The sequence below is a fragment of the Populus euphratica genome, unplaced genomic scaffold (assembly GCF_000495115.2).
Source record: "Populus euphratica unplaced genomic scaffold, PopEup_1.0 scaffold3.1, whole genome shotgun sequence".
Lineage (NCBI taxonomy): Eukaryota > Viridiplantae > Streptophyta > Magnoliopsida > Malpighiales > Salicaceae > Populus > Populus euphratica.
This window is the reverse complement of record NW_011499847.1, coordinates 2,565,411-2,586,662: the sequence shown is the minus strand read 5'-3', so window position 1 is coordinate 2,586,662 and position 21,252 is coordinate 2,565,411. Positions and strand designations below refer to the sequence as shown.

The 21,252-nt window shown below is 33.3% G+C and overlaps 2 protein-coding genes across 6 annotated transcripts; both read left to right on the top strand.

The window, feature by feature from the left end:
- The first annotated feature begins 6,229 nt into the window (after positions 1-6,229).
- Positions 6,230-12,405, top strand: LOC105142017 (RNA-binding (RRM/RBD/RNP motifs) family protein). Of its 4 annotated transcripts, none has more exons than XM_011049482.1 (18): positions 6,230-6,390; positions 6,478-6,538; positions 6,664-6,700; positions 6,822-6,970; positions 7,083-7,163; positions 7,265-7,343; positions 8,191-8,324; positions 8,931-9,070; positions 9,331-9,381; positions 9,466-9,548; positions 9,634-9,688; positions 9,764-9,878; positions 9,979-10,498; positions 10,584-10,797; positions 10,912-10,982; positions 11,374-11,542; positions 11,641-11,770; positions 11,866-12,405. In XM_011049482.1, the coding sequence occupies exons 1-18, from the start codon at positions 6,289-6,291 to the stop codon at positions 12,180-12,182; spliced, it is 2,508 nt and encodes an 835-aa protein (XP_011047784.1). In that variant the 5' UTR covers positions 6,230-6,288; the 3' UTR covers positions 12,183-12,405. The 4 variants fall into 4 exon arrangements, with proteins under 4 accessions (XP_011047784.1, XP_011047777.1, XP_011047769.1 ...); XM_011049475.1 differs by having other exon boundaries at positions 6,822-6,974; positions 7,081-7,163; XM_011049467.1 differs by having other exon boundaries at positions 6,822-6,975; positions 7,067-7,163.
- A 6,070-nt stretch (positions 12,406-18,475) lies between these two features.
- On the top strand, positions 18,476-20,985 carry LOC105142002 (bromo adjacent homology domain-containing 1 protein-like). 2 transcript variants are annotated; one of them, XM_011049440.1, is made up of 5 exons: positions 18,476-18,627; positions 18,721-19,066; positions 19,325-19,393; positions 20,149-20,281; positions 20,585-20,985. In XM_011049440.1, exons 1-5 carry the CDS (start codon positions 18,555-18,557, stop codon positions 20,609-20,611), a joined length of 648 nt encoding a protein of 215 aa, XP_011047742.1. In that variant the 5' UTR covers positions 18,476-18,554; the 3' UTR covers positions 20,612-20,985. The 2 variants fall into 2 exon arrangements, with proteins under 2 accessions (XP_011047742.1, XP_011047749.1); XM_011049447.1 differs by lacking the exon at positions 20,585-20,985 and having other exon boundaries at positions 20,169-20,256.
- The last annotated feature ends 267 nt before the right edge of the window (positions 20,986-21,252 follow it).

The window sequence follows — 21,252 nt, the reverse complement described above, 5'->3', positions numbered from 1 at the left end:
TGATTTTATAGGCTATTTAGAAATCTTATCCCGTTCAACCAATTAAAAAGAATAAAATATTAGATAAACACATAATCGCCAGCTGTAATTTAACTTATATATAGATTAGTCGGTATGGTGCATGTATAACAACTAGTTAATCAAGGGGTTAAGATTTGTTTGCTTTCTCTTGTTGAGCATTAGGCAAGAACTCGAGTGGATTGTCTTTTAATTACTGGACACGTGGCGGTTTTGATTACATGATTAGTGAACTAGGTGGGTTGATTAGTGAAGTTCACACCTGGCTCTTCTTGGCAGTTCTCTTTCTTTAAGTTGTCTAATTATCTTCTTGGTATGGAATGCGGGTCCCATGCTTTACAATCAAACCACATAAAACAGATTCCAACGGAAACATGTAGTTCCTTCATTTGACAGTGTCAGCGATGACATGGACAGGGTCCCACCAGTATAGTGCCCTCTGGGCTCCACTGTGCTCGCAAAGTCGCGGAGGCGTCTCTTTTCTTGGCTCCATGGAAGACACCTTGTTTTGCTGCTGTTGTTATGATGAGAGAAATGCTTCATTCTTTTAACCTAACCCTCTTATTTTCGGGGCACGGCTGCTTTTCACCATACATACTGGTTTTGCTTTTCACCCAAAACAGAAAGAGCAGAAGCCTTTGTTCATGGGGTTTTCGAGTTCTTTTGCCACTTGGGAAGCTTCATCATTCAAAAATTTATTGACCTATTCATGGATACCAAGAGGCCACGTACATGAAAGTTGAAACTCTTGCCCAGACAACTTTTGTTGAGAACCATGCGTGCGTCGGGTGCTAAAGGGTTTGCTGTAGGGTTCACCAAAGTTACTTTTGATTTAAGCTAATTTGTGTGATTAACTGTTTTTTGAGTCCATGGACTCGATTAACTAACTGTTAGGTAATTGCATAATCTGGGGAAAACCTCCTAATTCCAGTGCTAAATTCATTTTTCCAAGAAAAAAAATGCTATACAGGCTTGAAAATCCGGCATTCAGCTAGTGGAATGGTGTTAATATTATTCGTTTAATCATTTAACTAAAAAGGTCTCGGTCATTAATAGATGCTCCCTTCTCATTATTTTCTCATAAGAATCTGAAATCTAATATTAAATTGTCACAAATAAGATTAACATGAATTCTATATTTCTTAAGCAAAATATTAAACTATACCCTAAAATCTGGTGTGAAAATTTAATTTGCTAAATCAAACGACTCGAAAGCTGGTGACATGGTTTTTTGTTACTCTCTACCTCCCCGGAAAAAAAAGAAGAAAAGAAGTTATTTATTCGGATGGAATGGAAGAACCACCCTATGTGTTCTGAATTGTAGGGTTCCGTCGTGTTTCACACAACTTTGTTAAAAATGTTCCTCTAAGAAGCTATATCTAAACCACATGATTTCAATAATGGCATGAATGAATTTAATGTACAATGTCAAGAAATCTTCCCTTCAATTTATTGCAAGATGGTGCCAGTTGAGTTTAGTTTTAGATCTCCACGCCACTTTACTGGCCAGTAAGCACAACACTCCCTTGTAATTTATATGGGCCAAACGTTACCTGTGGGCAAATTAAAGCCCTGTCAGTACTCATCAGTTAAGCACCAGTACCATGACGACGGTGCTGTACCCTGCCTGACCGATCCCATGCACGGGCTCCAATTACGATCTCCGAAGGCGGAGGATACTGTCCCCCACGCACTGTTAATACACGGGCACTGTTGATCATCATGCTCGTGATTTTTTTCTCCGCTCTTTCTCTCTCTCTTTTTTAAAAAAATTTGCATTTTAAGAAATTAATTGAAGGTTAATTTAACTAGAATAATTACAAAATTAAAATTTAAAAGAAAAAAATAAAAATGAAAAAAGAGGAGGAAATTGATGGTATTTTAAAATTTTTTTGATGAAATTTTTAATTTAATCCTTATGTACTTTGAGTTATAAAAATTGAGTTATTATTTTCTTTTAAAAATAATTTTGGTTCAAAACATTGGATTGATTTTTGTTTTTAATGATTTTTGGGGTTTTTTGAGATTATGAATTAACATATTATGGTGTGTAGGGTGTCTCATGGATGTTTTAAATAAAAAAATTAAAAAAGTCAGTCTATATAGCAAAAAAAACATCTTATTTGATTTTTCAATAATTAGAATAACTGGAATCTAAAAAGAGATAGGCTATAAATCATCAATTTATTTAAAAAAAAACAAATTGAGGCAATGATAAATCATCTATTTTTTAAAAAAATAAGTCGACCCTAGTGCACTGAATTGCATAAACTAGGCTCGGATGTTTTTTTTGGATCATTGATTTTTTTTTTAAAATTTTTTTATTTCTAATTTTTTTTAATTTTGATTTTTTATTGAATTTTTTTATTTTTCCTTCTTATAGTATTTTTTATAGAATATTATTTAATTTAGTGTACCACTTGCTTTTTTTATTTCTTAATTTGATGTAATTTTTAACTCCTTGAAGTTTTTTTTTTTCAAATCACTTCATCGTTTTTTTAAGGTATTTTTTTATTTGCCTTGGGAAAAAACCTCTTTTGCTATTACATTTTTTTAAATAGAGCTATTTTTTATTTCATTCCTAAATATTAATTTTTTTAAGAAAAAAAATGATGTTTAATATATAAAAGGCTCCTTCACTTGGTTCATGTATAATTAAATAAAAAAAATTGTTAAATTGAACTGGTTTTGTGGCTCCTAATTTAGAGTTTGACAGATAACCTTCCTTGTTATCCTGAGTCTTTTTACTTTTTAATTAAATATTTTTATTTTTATTTTCATTATTTAATTATTATATTTTTGTATTTGCTATATAAAAAAAGCGTAGGTAGACCGACCCTGTAATACTTGTTTCTACTAAAAGCAATTATTCAAGATTATAAAAAACGTGCATTCCATTCAATACAATTAAAACCATCCAGTATTGTCCTTGCAAGCAGTGGAACAACAATAGATCACAGTAAAAGTTGTATCTTTAAATCCCAGCGTACATTATTCATTCATCATAGAAGTGATTTCCTGCTGAAAAATGACAAGATCTGATTCGAGGCTAGTTCAACTTTCTCCTGTTGAGCTCATCAATGAAACCCACTTCAAGGCTAGGTAAAAGCTCCCTGGATATTTCTCCATTAGGACAGTCCTTTGTACTAAACGCCAGAAAACCCACGTCTTTGCCACCGACTATGAATTTTGTGGGCACAGTAATGTTAGCTCTCTGCCGTAGTGCAAGAAGATCCCAGTTACTTGATAAAAAAAAATAATAATAATGCATTCCATGAATATAAATTTTCTAATAGATCTTCTAACAACGGATGGTAGATGGTATGTATTTAATCTGATATAAAAAGAGGAATTACGCTCGGTATGCACAACTTCCCAACCCGAACTTAAACCAGTAAATACATGAAGGATGCTCATGTTAAAAATCATAACTATAGTTGCCAATTCAAAAGGAGTCCGAGTTACCGTGATTATTAATGGTTTATCAAGCTGACTAGGTTACTAAAAACTTAACTAAACTAACAAAATCTCACTGGGTAAAGTATCTTATTTGATCTAACTAGAAATCTAAACAGAATTGTGATGCAGATGAAAACTATAAAAAAACAAACACTGGGAAAACACGTAATTGTAATATGGGCAAAAGAGAATACAAATATGAACCCTAAATTCATTGTTTATAAAATAATAATGATAGAGTATTTATCTCTTCAAGGTTTATAAAAACAGGTTGGAAACTCTATATTAACTACAAAACTAAAAATAAAATACAAAGAAAACTATTACAGAATCCAAAATAACACATGACGTTCAAGAATAACAAAATTGCGAGAACTAGAAGTCTCGATAAGATTTTTAATATCTTAATATTTGATAATATGAGTGATGACATAGAAAAATTTATGTTGCCATAAAAAAAATAATATCTGAAAATATGTATTTTGCAGTTTTAGTTTTGAATCTAAATCTATTTTACTAACTCATAAATATATTGTTAAGTCATTCATATAATATATTTATAAAAAATCATTATTTAATTATACCATATCAACTTGAAATCACCTGTTATTAAAAACCGACTCTATCATGTTAGATTCCAAGGTTTGGATTTAACAAATATGCTTGATCTAGCCAATAATGCATTCATTTTTTCCAAGCCCAATTCACTGGTTCATATTGTAATACGCATGGTTCTGATTTTTACTAGTAATATTACGATCCCACATGTCCATGGCAGCGTAATAATTCAAGGCCCCAGTAAATCCAGTTTCTTGGAAATTCCTAGCATTAAATTGAAGTTCTTCTTCAGCAATCAAAGACGGCAATGAAGGCGGGTCTCAAGAAAATCTATAATTCCAATCACTGGCGGATCTGCTAGAAGATCAGGAGCGTAGGCATGTAGAAACTTCTTCAATACCCACGACAGCGAGTGAATTTTCTGCTCTTCCTGGCTCCTGTAATGCCAGAAGAAAAAAAGGAACGTATTAAGAACCCAGATGGTGTAGCAAAATTTAATTAAAATTCCCCAGAAAAATGGTTTGATCCTCTCTTACCTCAAATTGAAAAATGTAGAACCCTTCTCCAAAAATCCCATCAAATAATTTGGTAGGTTTGATTTCTCTGGAACGTGTCCGGCAGGCGACGCTTAAGTTAACAACTGCCCTCACTCTACCTGGCCTGAAATGGCGAAAGGTGCCACTTCTGCACCCCAGTCATGCCCTTCCACAAAGGACCACAACACAGTACAATGTAGCAGGAAGATTTAAACATATATCAAAAGATTTAAACATATATCAATACATGTGTAGAGATTTAATAAGAAAGATTCGAATTCAGAGAATAAAAAAGAAGAAGAAGAGAGCATATCCTCTTTAATCAAATACCATGATTCAGAGAAGCCATGAATGAGAAGAACAAGAGGTACTTGCCTTTTCTCTGCAACCATGAATGAGAAGAACAAGAGGTACTTGCCCTTTCTCTGCTATGTGCATTGATATTCCATTAGCATGGATCCTTCCATGTTTTATGCCACTCGCGATTTTTTATTTTTATTTTACAATTCCTGTTTTCGTTGCATCATCGATAGATGTGAACACAGACAGTGAATATTCGATGCTAGTGATATATATTTACGCAGAAAATTCAACCCTGCTGACATGTGCAGAAACGCAATCTGAAAATGGACCTGGGCCTTCTTTTTAGGACACATTACTCTATTCAGCCCTTTGCAATAGATAGTAACATTATTTAAGCCTTTGACTCGACAAAAGATGGAAAAAAAAAAAAACAGGGGATTGCCAAGGAATATTCATTAAGGCTATATCTGTTCTCGAAATTTATTTTTTAAATTTATTTTATATTTATTTATTATTAAAAAAATGGTTCAATAAAACATATTTTTTAACCAAAGAAAAATTTAACTTGGTTTTCAGAAAAGTATTTTTCTAAAAAATTTGGACGTAAAACACTTTTCGGAAGTTATAAAAAATTTAGAAATATCATATTATCTGATGATTATATCAAATTTAATTTTTAAATTTTTAATTGTTATATATATTTTATTTTAAATATTTATTTTTTTAATTTCACATCTTAAAATTTAATTTTTATTTTAATATTGGTCCGCATTTTTATAATTTATTATTTATTTTATTTAAAATAATTTATAAAATTATATTTTTTTTCAATTTCATTCTCATTCAACTTTTTAATTTGTAAGATTTGTTCCTCATTATTTTTATAAACTTGAAAAAAATAAAACATTAATAAGTTATTTTCCAGCTCATTTTCTATGAGATAACCAAATACTTAAAAATATTTTACAATTTATTTTCTATTACACTGTCAAATAGCAAAAAACAATTTATTTTTTTAGAATTGAGTTTCTGAAAATTTACTTTAAAAAAAAACCTAATTTCTAGTTAGAAACAAGCATGTTTTTTCCAACTTCTCTTACAAACATAACAAGGCCAAACACAAACCCTTAGTCTTGTTTGAAGTATTTCTAACAAAAAAATAAATAAAAATATCCTGCTTCCATTCGAAACAAGAGAGATTAATTAAAAAAAGGCAAAAATTATCTCCTTTGGACTACTTAATCTAAAAGACCCAACCCAGAGAAGCCCATAAACACTTAATATCCGGCCGTGGATCAGCCCAAAACCCAGCTCCCCACACTAGCTAATTTAACGCCGTCGAGGTTTTTTGAGGATTTAGGTTCGACCATACCAAACTCGCGGTTTCCATCGCCACACACACAAACACAGCACAATGGGAAAGAAGAAGAACACGCATGAAAGTGGCTCCGCTTCCGAGCACAGCTCTAGCACTCTTTTCGTCTCCGGCTTACCTTACTCTTTCACCAACTCTCAGGTACTGATCTTCGCTTAAATTACTACCTAATCCTTTGCTTCAACTCATAATAATCTTGCTGCTTGATGGATTTTTTTTTTTTAATAGCTTGAAGAGACTTTTAGTGATGTCGGTCCAATCAGGCGCTGCTTTATGGTCACGCAAAAGGGTATGAAAATCAGAGCTGCTGCACTTCTACTTTCATTTAATTTTTTTTGTATATTTCTGATTTTTTGTCTGTAATTTGTAATTATTCTTGAATGTTGCTATTATTAATTCATTTTTATTTCTCAGGTTCGACTGAGCACCGTGGATTTGGTTTCGTTCAATTGTAGGTCATACTTATGGATTGTTAATTGAAATAAATCTTATCATTGGTCTATTTTGCTGTTTCTCTCTTTAATTTTGTTGTTGCTGCTGCCGCTGCTGTTATTGATTGGATTCATTTTTAGTGCGCTTAAGGATGATGCTAACCGAGCTATTGAGATTAAGAATGGCTCGTCAGTTGGAGGCCGGAAAATTGCAGTTAAGCATGCTATGCACCGTGCGTCATTAGAACAGCGTCGGGCAAAGGCAGCTCAAGGTCAAGGTCAAGTTCAAGGTCAATATCACCCATTGTTAGTTTTAGACACTTGAATTTATCTTGTTTTGCTATTATAATCAGGTTAGAAAATAATGTATAGAAACAAATTACCTGTTTGTTGTTTACTCAGATGATGCAACGAAGACCATGGATGATAAGGGCAGTGTTGCCTCTAAGCCAGAAAAGCATGTTCTGAATGTGCTGGAATCAGGTTGGGAACTATGGTACATTTTTTCATGCATGTTAAGTTAAATGTTCCTGTTTCAGATTGACATTCTGCGTGTGAGTTTGATATTTTGAAAACAAATTTAGGGAAACCTCGAGAGCCAAGAAAACCAGCAAAACTTGTCACTGATCTAACTGATAAAGAGAATTGTTCTGAAAAGCAGAGGTACTTTATTTTCTTGTTGATATTATGGACATTTTCTCTTGAATTATTTCTAATTCTCTCTTTCGGTGTATCGTTTGTTAAAGTTTTCATAAATACCTAGACTAGTATCATTTTGCAGAAGCAATAGCATCCAAAATTAAGTCAGATAGCTCTCTTAATGTGACTGGACTTTTTCATATTGTTTGCTGTTCCATTAAAGTTTTAGTTATTAACACTGTTGACACTCACCACAGAGGTTCACTATTAACCATTGCTGTTAGAGGGCTCATGCTTCGTGGCGCCCTCAAACAATATCCAATCTCCATTAGTAGCTTAGTATTGTGGTTGTTTGTGCTTGCTTCCCTACCATAATAGCCCTTTGTAGGATTGGATTAATAAAAAACTATATACCTGTATTATGAAGAATGGCGAGACAAGATTCATTGCTGACTTTGAATTGTTGAAATAGATTATGAAGTGTCTGGTTCTTGAGTTATAGCTTTGAAGTTGAAGTAATTACAGCTTTGAACTTACAACCCTGATTTAGGAAGAAAAGGCTAAAGGTAGCAAACGAAGCCAAAAGGCTGGTTGTCTGGACTGAACAACCAGAAAAGAAACAGAGCTATAAAATTCTCAAAATATCAATAACGTTTGTTATTGATGGACTAGCAGCCCTTAGATGCTAAACAGAACCCTGAATAAAAGAAACCCTAGCCCTTAAAAATAAATAAATCTTGGTCACCTAAACTACCATTATAAGTAATACATGAATTCATATAGAAGGAATTATTTGATGATTGTATAGCAGTATTTTTTCTATTCTTCAGAAAACTTCACATGGTTATTTTTTTTCTTTTGATCTATGAAGGGTTGCTAGGACTGTGATATTTGGTGGCCTTCTTAATGATGCTATGGCAGAAGATGTTCATCAGCGAGCCAAAGAGACTGGCACTGTGTGTTCTGTAACTTATCCCCTTCCCAAGGAAGAGCTGAAAAAACATGGTAAGGGTGTTCTTTGTGAATAACTGCTCTTTTGGGTTGTGTAGTGTGATGTGGGAAGCAGAAGCCTTTGCTAATTTAATTAATCTTCAGAATTATTTTCTTTGCTGATTTGTTTTTGGTGTGGCGCATGACCTGTAATGATATCACGATACAAGTTTTCCTGTACATGGGATGCCTTCTGATGATAATTTTGAAATACAATAGACAAAAAACTTGCCTTTATTTGTTTGTATATTCTCTTGCAGTGTGGTAACATTTATATTATCTGTTATGATATTATCACAGTAAGATTGATTTACAAAGTCAGCAAAGTGGAAATCTGTTCGTGCTTTTGACACTATATTATCACAGTATATTCTCTTGCAAGCTGTTTAATGCTTTTGACACTTGTTATGGTCCTCTAATCTGATGGTGTAATCCTTTATTCAATCTTGCTTGTTCATTTGCCTGTAGCTTATGGAGTTAGAGTTTTTATCTTACTCGAATATAGACATCAACTTGATTATTTCCTGTTTGGAAACTGTAAATGTATGGATACAGAAATCTAAGGGATTTTAGTTTGCTCCATTTGATGATAAAAAAGGTTGTTTTGCGTAAAATTTCTAGGCCTCGAACAAGATGGATGCAGATCAGGTGCTTCAGCTGTACTTTTCACAAGTGTCAAAGAAGCACGTTCTTGTGTGGCAATGCTACACCAAAAAGAAATTAAAGGTGGAATTGTTTGGGCACGGCAGCTAGGGGGGGAGGTAATTTCAAATTACTTGCTACATGGAAATGATGGCTTTTATGTACTCTGCTAATATTTCTACTATTGTGTCTGCTTCAAGAATTTTCTCTTTCTGTCAATAAATTTATGTTTTTGCCAGTTGCTATCCCTTGTGGTCTGTGTTTTGTGTAGTTCTATTAATTCCTGCTCAGATGAGTCAAAACAGTTGTAAATTCTATGAGCATCGGAAAATAATAGTTAAAGTTTTCTAATTAACTTTCAATTGTGTTTGTGGGTCAGGGTTGCAAGACACAGAAATGGAAACTTATTATCAGAAATCTTCCTTTCAAGGTTATTCTATTCTCATTTGTTATCATTCATCAATATTTCTGGAGGAGGTTGATTTCTAAACTAGTTTGCTAAACATCAATGCAGGCCAAACCAAATGAGATAAAAGATGTGTTTGAATCAGCGGGCTTTGTTTGGGACGTGTTTGTTCCACATAATTCTGAAACAGGGTATGCAGATACATTATCCATAATCCCTGTTTGTCAATGATTTTTTGTCTCCTAGTATTTTCATGCTAATTTTGCGTTTATGCAGGTTATCAAGGGGTTTTGCTTTTGTCAAGTTCACATGCAAGCAGGATGCAGAAAATGTATTCCTCATGAACCATGCCTTTTCTTACAGGGATTCCATAGCATTTTGAATTTTTGCTTTTTTCCTTCTTCAGGCCATTCAGAAGTTCAATGGGCAAAAGTTTGGCAAAAGACCCATAGCTGTTGACTGGGCTGTTCCAAAAAAGATTTATAGCAGTGGTGCTAATGTGCCTGCTGCTTCGGAAGATGGTAAGTGGCTGTTTAACTGTGCTTCATTTTCTTACAGGGCCTGGACATCTTTTGACATCAAGTCTGTAAGTTTTAGTTAAGCTTTGTAGTGCTTCTACAGGACATCAGAATGAAAAAGACAGTAGCTGTGAGGATTCAGATTATGACGACGACGACAACAATGATACAGATGTTATTGAAAAAAAACAACGGCATGATGGGGTTGTCATTGCCTCACCTGACTCAGATTTATCTGAAAAAGAAGACACGCCAACTGAAGTTGATTTTGAACAGGAAGCAGACATTGCAAGAAAAGTTCTTAGGAATTTGATCACATCATCTTCTAAAGATTCTGCTTCTACTAACATGGATGATGATGTGTTGCCCAAGGGCATTGAGGAGTTGGATACTGTTGTTGTGCCAAGTAAGTTGCCTGGCGAGTCTGAAAATTTATCAGGGAGTCCTCTATCCAGTGGCAAAAGCAAACCATCTACTAAGCACATAGATGGAGAAGATGATTTGCAGAGAACTGTTTTTATTAGCAATCTTCCTTTTGATGTTGAAAGTGGAGAAGTGAAACAACGGTTCTCTGCATTTGGGGAAGTGCTATCCTTTGTCCCTGTCCTTCATCAAGTCACCAAGTAGGGACTCATTTACAGTCTGATATGCTTCTACATTTCCTGATTCTTTACCTCAATTTTTGTAACCTACTTTTTTTCGTGGCAGGCGACCTAGAGGGACTGGTTTTCTCAAGTTTAAAACAGCAGATGGGGCTACTGCTGCAGTTTCAGCTGCTAATGTTGCATCTGGTCTGGGAATTTTTTTGAAAGGTAGGCAACTGGCGGTCTTGAAGGCTTTGGATAAGAAATCAGCGCACGATAAGGAAAAAGAGAAGACCAAAATTGAGGACCGGGACCATCGCAATCTTTACTTGGCAAAGGTTCATCTATCTGTCCTTATTCATGTTTTATTCTTTATATCATCAGTGGTGGTGATTGCTTTCTGATACTGGTTTGACCTTCTTTTTTTTTTACTGGTCCCAAATGCTTAACAGGAAGGCCTTATTCTTGAGGGGACTCCTGCTGCTGAAGGTGTCTCAATTAGTGATATGGCTAAGAGGAACAGGTAAGTTCCTTTCCCTGTTGTTTTGTATTTTCCGCTTTTATTTGTGTTTGGAAATGAAGATGGAAGCAACCATTCCTTGACTTTGGCCAATGTATATTTAAAAGGCTGGCCTTTTATTCCTCATGTCATCTAGTAGTTTATATTTAAAAGGCTGGCGAGCATATGTTCCTCGCTATGTTGGTGTGGATGGTTCTCTCTCAATTCGCACAGCATCCCAGGAAATGAGGATTTATACACGGATAGCGTCTTTGAATTTTGGTTCCTGTCCCCAAAAAGAGGCTGTATCTTTCAGATACATTATGATTTTGTTTTTCAACATTTCTGTTTATTTTTGTGCTACTCTTGTAAAAGCATCTTACCCACATCTCATAATGCTCTATGAACTTTGCAGGTTGCAGGAAGAGAAGATGACCAAGCTGAAATCTCCAAATTTTCATGTCTCTAGGACCAGGCTTGTTGTATACAATTTACCAAAGTCAATGACTGAAAAACAACTGAAGAAGCTTTTCATTGATGCTGTTACCTCACGTGCCACAAAGCAAAATCCTGTGATTCGACAGGTTAGCTACCTGGATTCTTTTGTCCTCGTTCCGTTTCCCTTTGTAAAATCTTGCTTGTATCCTGAGATAACTTCTTTGTTTTCATATTGCTGGTGCAGATGAAGTTTTTAAAGAATGTAAAGAAGGGAAAAGTTGTCACGAAGGACCATTCACGTGGGGTTGCGTTTGTTGAGTTTACGGAGTATCAGCATGCACTGGTGGCCCTGAGGGTTCTTAATAATAATCCTGGTAACACATTTCATTGAATTGTCTTGGTTATCTCCTCTGAATATATTTCCAGAAAATCAATTCCTAACAAAGATGCAACGTTTGCCTCCTTGCAGAAACTTTTGGTCCTGAACATCGCCCAATAGTCTCGTTTGCTCTTGATAATGTTCAAACTTTGAAACTGAGAAAAGCTAAGCTTCAAGTGCAGCAGCAGGAAACCCATAAAGATTTCCAAGATACGCAGGAAAATGACAAGTCGCGGGCTCCAAATGCCATTCCAAGCCAGAAGGAGATGTCCAGAAAAAGGAAATCCAGAGTTGAGAATAGAGCAGTCAAGGACCCAGAATCAAATAGAATGGATGAAGTGAAGAATAAGGATTCCTATAGGACGGGACTTGAGAGAAGACCTGTGCTTCTTTCCTTCGGGAATTGATGCTTTTGAGCTCAGCAAATACTTCCTATTTGCACATTTTCAGTATTTCTTGTTGATCTCACATACATACTTCCGCATCCCATCATACATGTTCGCTAGTATAGATTGATGATGATAGCATGACACGAATTAAATGCTAGGGATGGAGACAAGTCATCACCGTCATTTCATTTCGTTCAAAGAAATAAAATCATAACCATCATTGACTTTATGGAACCCACGTGTGGGCCCCGCAAAACGAATGGTGCTGGTTTTTATTTTATTTTCTTATAACTCCATGGTATCGATTTTGTATTGTGGTAGCGTTATTAAAAATTATTTTTAATATTATTATATTAAAATTATTAACAAGATAATTTAAAAATAAAAAAATTATTTAAAAAAAAAACACGGCGACACAGCTGAAAAAAAAGGCTGTTAATCTTTTTACTCCTCTCACGGATGATGCTTAAAAAATATCTCTTGTAAAACGATTAGAGACAAGTGGTTGATTCTAAGCCATACCCTCGACAGAGAAAGATGCTTCTCCTGCTTTTATTACTTCTCTCGCGATGCCGGACATCTCCTATCCGACTTCCCCTCCCTCCGTTATCATCGAAAACGAAATTTGAAGAACTGGGTATTAATTCAGACTGTTCGGTTTAATCAAATCATCCTTTTTCCTTCAAAATTCTAATCAATTGAATACAAAATAAATTAATTTAACCTGCGGTTGAGTTTTTTTTTTTTACGTATCTTATTTCACTATGCTTTTAGCCTATAATATTTTTAAATTTATGTGGTTTCTTTTGATTTAATTTGATTTTGTTGGATTATTTTTAAAAAAAATCAGAAACCAAAACCGACTTTTAGAAAAAAAGTCTTAACAAAAAATTATCCTAAAGTTTTCAGAAAGCCATTAGATTCAGTTAATTTGAATAATCTCCTTTTACAGTCCTATTTGAAGGGTATCCTTTCTGGAGTCAGGTGACCCCGGGACTTGGAGGACATGAAACGTACCTAGCAGTTAGGTGAGGGCAAAACCCGTCACTCGTGATTCATAAATAAAACATGTACTGGCCTAGTCTTTTTCTCATGCTGCTTGCAATCTTGGGGTCCCCTCCTACTTTTCACTTTAAGGCCATTGACGAACCAGCAACGCTGGCACGGCCATTCACCCTCTGACGGATGAGCCAGCACGGCTAGACCGGTCCTAGCTACTCCTAACCTACTTTATTAGACAACAAAAACAGGTACTCCTCTATCAATCAAGGGTTCATGTGAAAAGATTGGTTCTCCACAAAACTTGCGGACAATCTAATATTTGCGACAAAACTCTATAAAGTCTTCAAACGTGGCAGTGTTACCTTTCAAATTAATAGTGTTTTGCACAGTGTTTTTTAATATATTAAAATCATTTCTAATACCAGCCTCATAAAACAACATAAAAATTAAAAATCTGATTATAAATAAAAAACAATTCTTGGTACATCAAAGCGTGGCTTGGGAGGACAACCCTCCTTCAGTTTGTAAGGGTTAAATTGTGTAATATTTCCTAAAATTTGACAAAAATAAATAATCTTAGAATTAAAAATCCTCAAGGTTCTCATCTTAAACATTATGATTTTTTGAGCGACACTTTTGTTAGGGTTTTACCAGAGAATTTTTTGTATATGTATATATATATAAAAAAAAAACTCTAAAAATCGTCCAAATTCCTCCTTTCCGTGCAATAATAATAACGGCAACAGTTAGGGGCTTTCCTAGCAAATACCTAATGAAACTTTGATAAAAGAGCCACATTTAAAAAATCATATTATTCAGGGTGGAAAATCAAAAGATTTTTAATTCAGAGCGTATTTTACAATTTAGCCATTTGTAAATTCTTAGCTAGTTTCTTAGTATTTGAATATGACATCGTTGATGAAATCCTAAGCTCTGAATCTTAAATTCTCAATTGTTGAAACTGTTTTAAACTCTTGACTCGGATGGTATATAATTGTAAGAAGAAAATAACGTCTTTTGAGTATATTACTTCAAGTGGGATAACTTGTTTAAAGCTCAATTAAAAACAAATATAACAATTAATTATTTTTTAGTGCTTTGAGGTTATTATGGTATGCTAATATCAAAAATAAAAAAAATAAAAAAAATATTATTTTACTATATTTTTAACAAAATAATATTTACAGCACTTCTAAAAATAAATTCTAGGCTGAAAACCAAAAAATAAATATAATGGGATGAATGTTGCCAAATTTGCAAGCATAAGCAGAGAGCATATACATGCTTGATTTGATTTCAAAGGTTCTGGATCTAAAGCAGCTGCCAATTGATCTTCTTGGCGAGAATAAGCAAGAAAAGAAAGAAGAAAAGTACAGATTTTGTGAAGAATATTTTTAAGGATATTTTGAGTTTTAAAAAGGTTATAGTAGTAAATCTATAATATTTTCTGTTTTTTTATCGATTGGATTGATAGATTAGTGACTTAGTATATAGTTTAAAATCAATTTTAAAACCATAAATATAAAAAATGTAATTCATGAAAGGTTAATATTAATAATGTTACGACTCCATTAAAAAAAAAATATTTTAATAATTTCTCCAATAATAAATGGCCACGATTCTTTCAGCCTGCCTGTTTCTAACACCAAACAAATTCTCTTTCAACTTCTTAGTAACATTAATTTCTCTTGTATTTCGGGAGTGTTTAAAATTAGGTTATTTTTTAAAGTAGTTTTTAGTTAAAAATATATTAAAACAATTTTTTTAAAAAAATTGATATTAATATATCAAAATAATTTTTTTAAAAAAAATAATCTAAAATAATAAATTTTAAATTTTTTAAAAATAAATTTTTAACGTAAAAATAAACGGAATCTTAATTGCTAACAACCCAGCTTTTTTTCCTACGGTTAACCGCTGTGTTGTTTACTTAATCATACTACAGACTAGGTGAAATAAAGTTTTATTTGATTTTTTTAATCTTGATTAAAATAACTTGTTTGAGGTTAAACCAGAAAAATAACCGCTGTGTGGGCCCTGCAAAACGAATAGAATGATAGATTAGTGGCTTTGCATTTAGACTTTTTTTGGTAGTTTCCATGTTGTCTCGGCGGTAATCGGATCTTCGAGAGAATGTAAAAAAATGGTTAAGGCAACGCGTAAGCAAGTGGACGGCGCTTCTGGCACGTTCCAGACTCTAAACACCGCTTTTCAGGGCAGTGTTGGAAACCTCTTTTCATGGCGGTGTAGTGCGTGTTGTCGTTATGGCATTTTTCCTCCCCCCCTCTATTCTCTCTCCTCTCACTAAAAAACATGACGTGACTGCATAAATTTAAGGAAGTTTGGTCGCTTCTTGATTGGATTGAATTTAGTTTTTATTATTTTAATTATAATAAATTTAGTTTTAAAATTTTTATTAATTTTATTTTTTATTGTTTGATTTTTATTTTAAATATAATCCTTATTTTTTATTATTATTTTCTTGACTGGGATTTTTTTCAATTTTATTATTTATTATTTGATTTTTTTCCTTTTTATCTTTATTTTTTTCAGTTTTTTTTTATATTTTTTTAGTTGAATTTTTTTTTTCAACTTTATTCCTTATTATTTTGGTTAGTTGAGAATTTAACTTCATTATTTTCTTATAAGTTTATTTTTTATGGTGTAATTTGGTCTCATGACCCGTGTAAGGGGTCTGAGAGGTTGGATCTAGCTGACTTTGTTTTTAAAATTTTTTAAAAAAAATTTATCATTTAATATTAGATTAATTAGAGATTAACATTTAATTTTGTAAATATTTTTTTTCCCATGGGGTTATCCTAATTTTATATTTTGAATCATGAATTTGATGACTCTACCATAATTGATGTGAGTTTCTTTTTTTAAGTTGTTTTTTATTTTTATTTAAATTTTTTCTTACAAAACCATGTTGATTTGAGAATTAAGTTTTATAATTTTTTTTTTATTTTTTTTTCATAATTTTGTTTTGGTATCAAAACTAGGTTATGTGTTTGTCATGCTAACTCAAATATAAAATATTATATTTTATTTTTAAATTTCTCATTTAATATTTTACTTGTAAAGAATTGAGATTCATATTTCCTCTTTCTTTCTACCTTCAAGAATTCATGAAAAAAAAAAGGGATACAATATTAACAAATAGAAAATCATCTTCATAAAGTACTACTCCAACTAAGATAAATATTAGAAATTGTATTTTTATCGTGTCACAAGGTTCCTGGCCAAACTACCTTTTTCTTTCCTCTTCTTTTTTTTTTATTTTTTATTTATAAGGCTCGACGAAGCTCCATGAAACTTAATTAGGTTGAGGCCTAAATAAGCTTTAGCTTTTGTCTAACCGAGCTATTTTTAGCTCTTGTATGTTTACTAATCATGGACAGTGACATACACGGTATTGTTTATAAATAGTATTTTTCATTGGTATTTGTCTAATTTGTTTTTTTAGATATTTTTCAAGCTATATATTATCAAAATTTGAAAAAGACACTATGAGAATTCATCTAAATAATAATAAATAAAAAATATTATACAATAAACAAAAAACACATATTTTTTCTCTATATACAAAAACAAATATTATTTTCATCTTCTTAGATTTTTACCTGCTTATCATCTCACAAAACAAATTCAAGTATTTTCTCACACAGAAAAAAAAACAAACTTGTTTTAAAAATACAACTCAATACCAAGCCCCGTCGACCATTAAATATGATTATATATATTTTTTATGAAGTCTGTCCACCACGTCATCAGTATTATTGTTTATCCAACAAGATCTTCACATTTAATATTTAAACAAAAGACTAGAACAAGCTGAGTTTGAAGAAAAACAAACGAACAAACCATATGATTGGTTTTTACAATTTCAAACCTCAAGATGCAGATGTCGTTAAACGAAGGGACATGTACTTTCAGGAAGATGACGTGGCAATACCAAAGACACCGATCCGAACTTGACGTGGGAAATGAACAGAGAAACAGCAACAGCTGAGGGCTGAGACGGCGATACCAGAGACAGCCATCACAACACATGCCTTTCAGATCGCCTCTTGCCACTTCCCAGGCAAACATTAACATGAAAAACTCCTCCACGCTTCCATGGCGTGAACTCCAAAAATCAAGCTCCATGCGCTCCCTCCTGGCCCACAAATAAATTCACGAAAAATCTATCTACTTTTTTGAGCGAACAGATTTTATCTTATCCCCGAAATAAAAATGGATCAAAAAAATAGATTTTTTTTTTAAATTAAGTGAAAATAATGTTATGATCTTCTTTTTTTGAAAATATATCTAGAGGTTAATTAGTCGTACTTGCTTTCTAAGCATGTAAAATCTTCGTTTTAATGATTTAATTATCAGCATTTTTTCCACGCATCAATATGGTACGTGTGGATCATGTTCCATGCTGAGCATTTTTATATTATAATGTTCAGTATGGCATATGAAACATGTTAATTAATTAACTTATGTTTGCTATGCTATGTTCAAAAGTCCAGTAATTAACAGGTTCACTCCACAATCCCCGTGCTAGATTGTCAACTAAACATCCTAGGACCATATAACCAGTATCCCAGCCGATCCTGTTCAAGAAATTGATGGAACCAGAACCAGGCACTCGATGTGTTTGGTCAGAGTTTTTTCTTAAAGTCAGTAGAAAACCCTTTGGAACAGGCTAGGTTTCACACTGGTTGAACCATAAATCCGGTTCAATCACATTTTACCTTTTATTTTATTTTATACGATAATTTACTACAAATAATAAAATAAAATAGTTATAAATTATGATTTTTTTTTATAGATTCAACACGGCTAAGAACTATAGCATTTATAGTATATAATAGTTATGAAATGGTTTAAAAATAGTCATAACAAAGATGGGAATAGGATGTCTTTGGCAATAAATTTTATGGCATATAAGGAATAATTAAATGTAGAAAAGAGTAATTTTAAGTGAATATATTTTTATTATTTTTGATGTCATGAATTTTATTATCTCTTTTATTTATATTTATATATATATATATTTTTAAAAATGGATCATATAAAGTAATTACTGCAATGTAAATTTTTTCTGTTCCTGGCATGAAATGTATCTAATAATGGAAAGTGTATTTAAATTAAAAATACTTTAAAAATGATTTTTTATTAATATATTAAAATTCTAAAAAATAAAAAAATTAATTTAATATTTTTAAATTAAAAATAATTAAAAAAACAGGTAGAATCTTGCTAACTGAACAAGCTAGAAATTACATAAAAATAAAATTATTAAAACAACAAGGGGACAACCTTTGTGTTTAATATCTTCTCTCTCCTCCACAATCTCTTTCTTGGCTTTGTGCATGACCTTGTTTACACACCACTTCCATGGCCAAAGCTAAAGCACCAAGACGCACTCTGGACTCGTATACTGTTAAACCCATCAACAAAATCGTCAAACGTAATAAAAACTTCGTCCCCCCTTTTGTAATTTTTTCAATTGATTAATATCATCTCAAAAATATGAAATTTATTCTTTCTTTCCTTTCTGTAGCCGGAGATTGCGTGTTGTTGCGACCATCGGATCCGTCGACGCCCTCGTACGTGGCAAAGATTGAGCGGATTGAATCCGACGGTAGAGGAGCCAACGCGAGGGTACATGTACGGTGGTATTACCGCCCGGAGGAATCAATTGGTGGCCGCCGGCAGTTTCATGGCTCAAAGGAGGTTTTTCTCTCCGATCACTATGATATCCAGAGTGCAGACACGATTGAAGGGAAGTGTACGGTTCATAGTTTCAAGAGTTATACCAAGCTTGATGCTGTTGGAAATGATGATTTCTTTTGTCGTTTCGAGTATACTTCGTCTACCGGTGCTTTTATTCCTGATAGAGTTGCCGTGTAAGCCTCAAAATTTCTTTTCTTTTATGTTATAGACTGTGATTATAATTAAAAGCTGATTTTTTGTTTTGATTAAATGTGAATTTGACAGTTTCGTTCGGTGTTTTTTCATTGTTTAGCTTGATTTTTATGCTATTATTCGAGTTTTTTTAGCTTGACTGTGGCTTGATGGATTTGAATTGAACATTTTTTTTTAGGATTAAAATAGCAAGATGGGTTTTGTTTTATGTGGATTATGAATTGGTTTTGATGTGGCAGGTATTGTAAATGTGAGATGCCTTACAATCCTGATGACTTGATGGTTCAATGTGAAATCTGTAGTGATTGGTAAGTTGTGTGCCTTTGAGATGATTTAGTTTGTTTGAAGCCCTTTTGTTCAGGTTTCGTGAACGGGATTTTGTTCTGTGATGCTGTTTGGAATTTGCTTGATGAGATTATTCAATGCCATGATCACGTGGGTGCTTGTAAGTTCTAGCTAGGAGCTCGCGCAGCTTGCTATCCCTAATGTTAAGGAGACTAGAGGAGTTTAATTTTATTCTTCTTTTTGCGAGAAAGAATATGTTTACATTTATAACACCATGTTTCCACTCGTCAGTTGTATTTTCATATTTATCTTCAAACCGAAGGGAATAGGCATTAGATTTTCTGTGCAAATTGTCTCTGGGATTGAAGTAATAGATGGATTACAATTGAATTGGACTACAGTAATGTTCTCTACAGTTATTTTGAAGTTGTTTGGTCTTCTGGTAACTAAAGTATCTTAGATTTTTCTTCCCTTTTCTTTTCCAAATTTCCTCTGGCATGTGATTTTAGAGGCACGCCTTGATCACGAGATTTGTTTCTAACCTTCACTTCATAGGGATTTCTTATATTGAGGTCGAGGCTATGTACATGCTCCTAGTTCAGAAGGAGTTAGCAACAAGGGTATAGAGGCTTATGGTTTAATGCCTTTTCTTATGTTGTTGTCTGTGCATATTCATGGGATGTTTTTACCACAGAGCTGTTTTGCTGCAGACATATACAATTTATGCAAATACATTGGGAAAACAATGCATCATTCAGCATACTACCTTTTGATTCAGGTTTCATCCTGCTTGTATAGAAATGTCTGCAGAGGAAGCTAAAAGACTTGATCACTTCTTCTGTGAGAATTGTTCATCTGAAAGCCAGAAGAAGTTGCAGAATCCGCATAATACCAGACAATCAGATGCAAAGGTATTCCCATTTACTGTAGTGTTGAATGTGTGGCCAGTGGGTAAGCATGTGACATTAAGGCAAACAAGTCAAAAGTCATTTTAGTTTTCCTGATTACTTTTGTGTTGGTATTAATTTAGAGCGAGAAGAACTTTTTATGCTAATTTATGGTGGCTTGCTGTTGTCTTGTGATAATGGGGGTTCTGTAATTCTAACAGAGAAATGGATCCGGGTCAAAGTGGCATGCAAATGGCAGATAACCACGAATACAGGAAGAATGAGTTGACTTTATCATTGATGAATTTTTCCATGGTGTTCATGCAGGTGGAAACGAAGAGACGCCGAAGGTGATAAAAGTAAATAAAATACAGATGCTGATGTATAATGATAGCAGAGGAACCGGAGGTCTCTTTTTAACCATGGTTAGGTTTCAAGCAAACACGGAGGCAAAGATATCTGCATCACAAGCTGTTGTATTTGTGAGTTAATGGCAGAGGGAAACTGGTTTGAAAATCTGTCATGTTTATATGGTTTGAGGATTGGCCACCCTGTCGAGGATGTGTTTGGTTGTTTTTAGTTTTATGTAATCATGTACATGTTTCTCACTCTGGTTTCTTGTTTGTAAACTAGGGCTGTGTATAATCCAAACTATTTTAACTTGTTGGAAAAACAATTAGATACACAGTTGGGGGCAAAAATAGTGAAAGGTATTTGCATAGATGATTCTCGCGGAACTGCTGCAGCATGGTAATTAATGCTTTTTCTAAAATGAATTAAAAGAAAAGATTTAATTTTTTTTTCATGACATTTTAAAGAGGCGTTTAATAAACCTAGTTGTAATATGCTAATGCAAGTAAACTGGGATGTTTTAAATTTCATGTCGAATGAAAGATTAACCAAGGTTGAAGACACTTGTTTCTCCTTTTGACATTCCGAAGGATATCAAAGGCCGGAGGAAAGGAAATCAATGGTTGGTTTTGAAAAAAAATAAT

Coding starts and splice junctions, on each gene's coding strand:
- LOC105142017 (XM_011049458.1), top strand. CDS start 6,289: ATGGGAAAGAAGAAGAACACGCATGAAAGTGGCTCCGCTTCCGAGCAC. Junction 7,164..7,264: donor TCTGAATGTGCTGGAATCAG/GTTGGGAACTAT, acceptor AAACAAATTTAG/GGAAACCTCGAGAGCCAAGA. Junction 9,689..9,763: donor GCAAGCAGGATGCAGAAAAT/GTATTCCTCATG, acceptor TTCCTTCTTCAG/GCCATTCAGAAGTTCAATGG.
- LOC105142002 (XM_011049440.1), top strand. CDS start 18,555: ATGGCCAAAGCTAAAGCACCAAGACGCACTCTGGACTCGTATACTGTT. Junction 19,394..20,148: donor TGTGAAATCTGTAGTGATTG/GTAAGTTGTGTG, acceptor CTTTTGATTCAG/GTTTCATCCTGCTTGTATAG. Junction 20,282..20,584: donor CCAGACAATCAGATGCAAAG/GTATTCCCATTT, acceptor GTGTTCATGCAG/GTGGAAACGAAGAGACGCCG.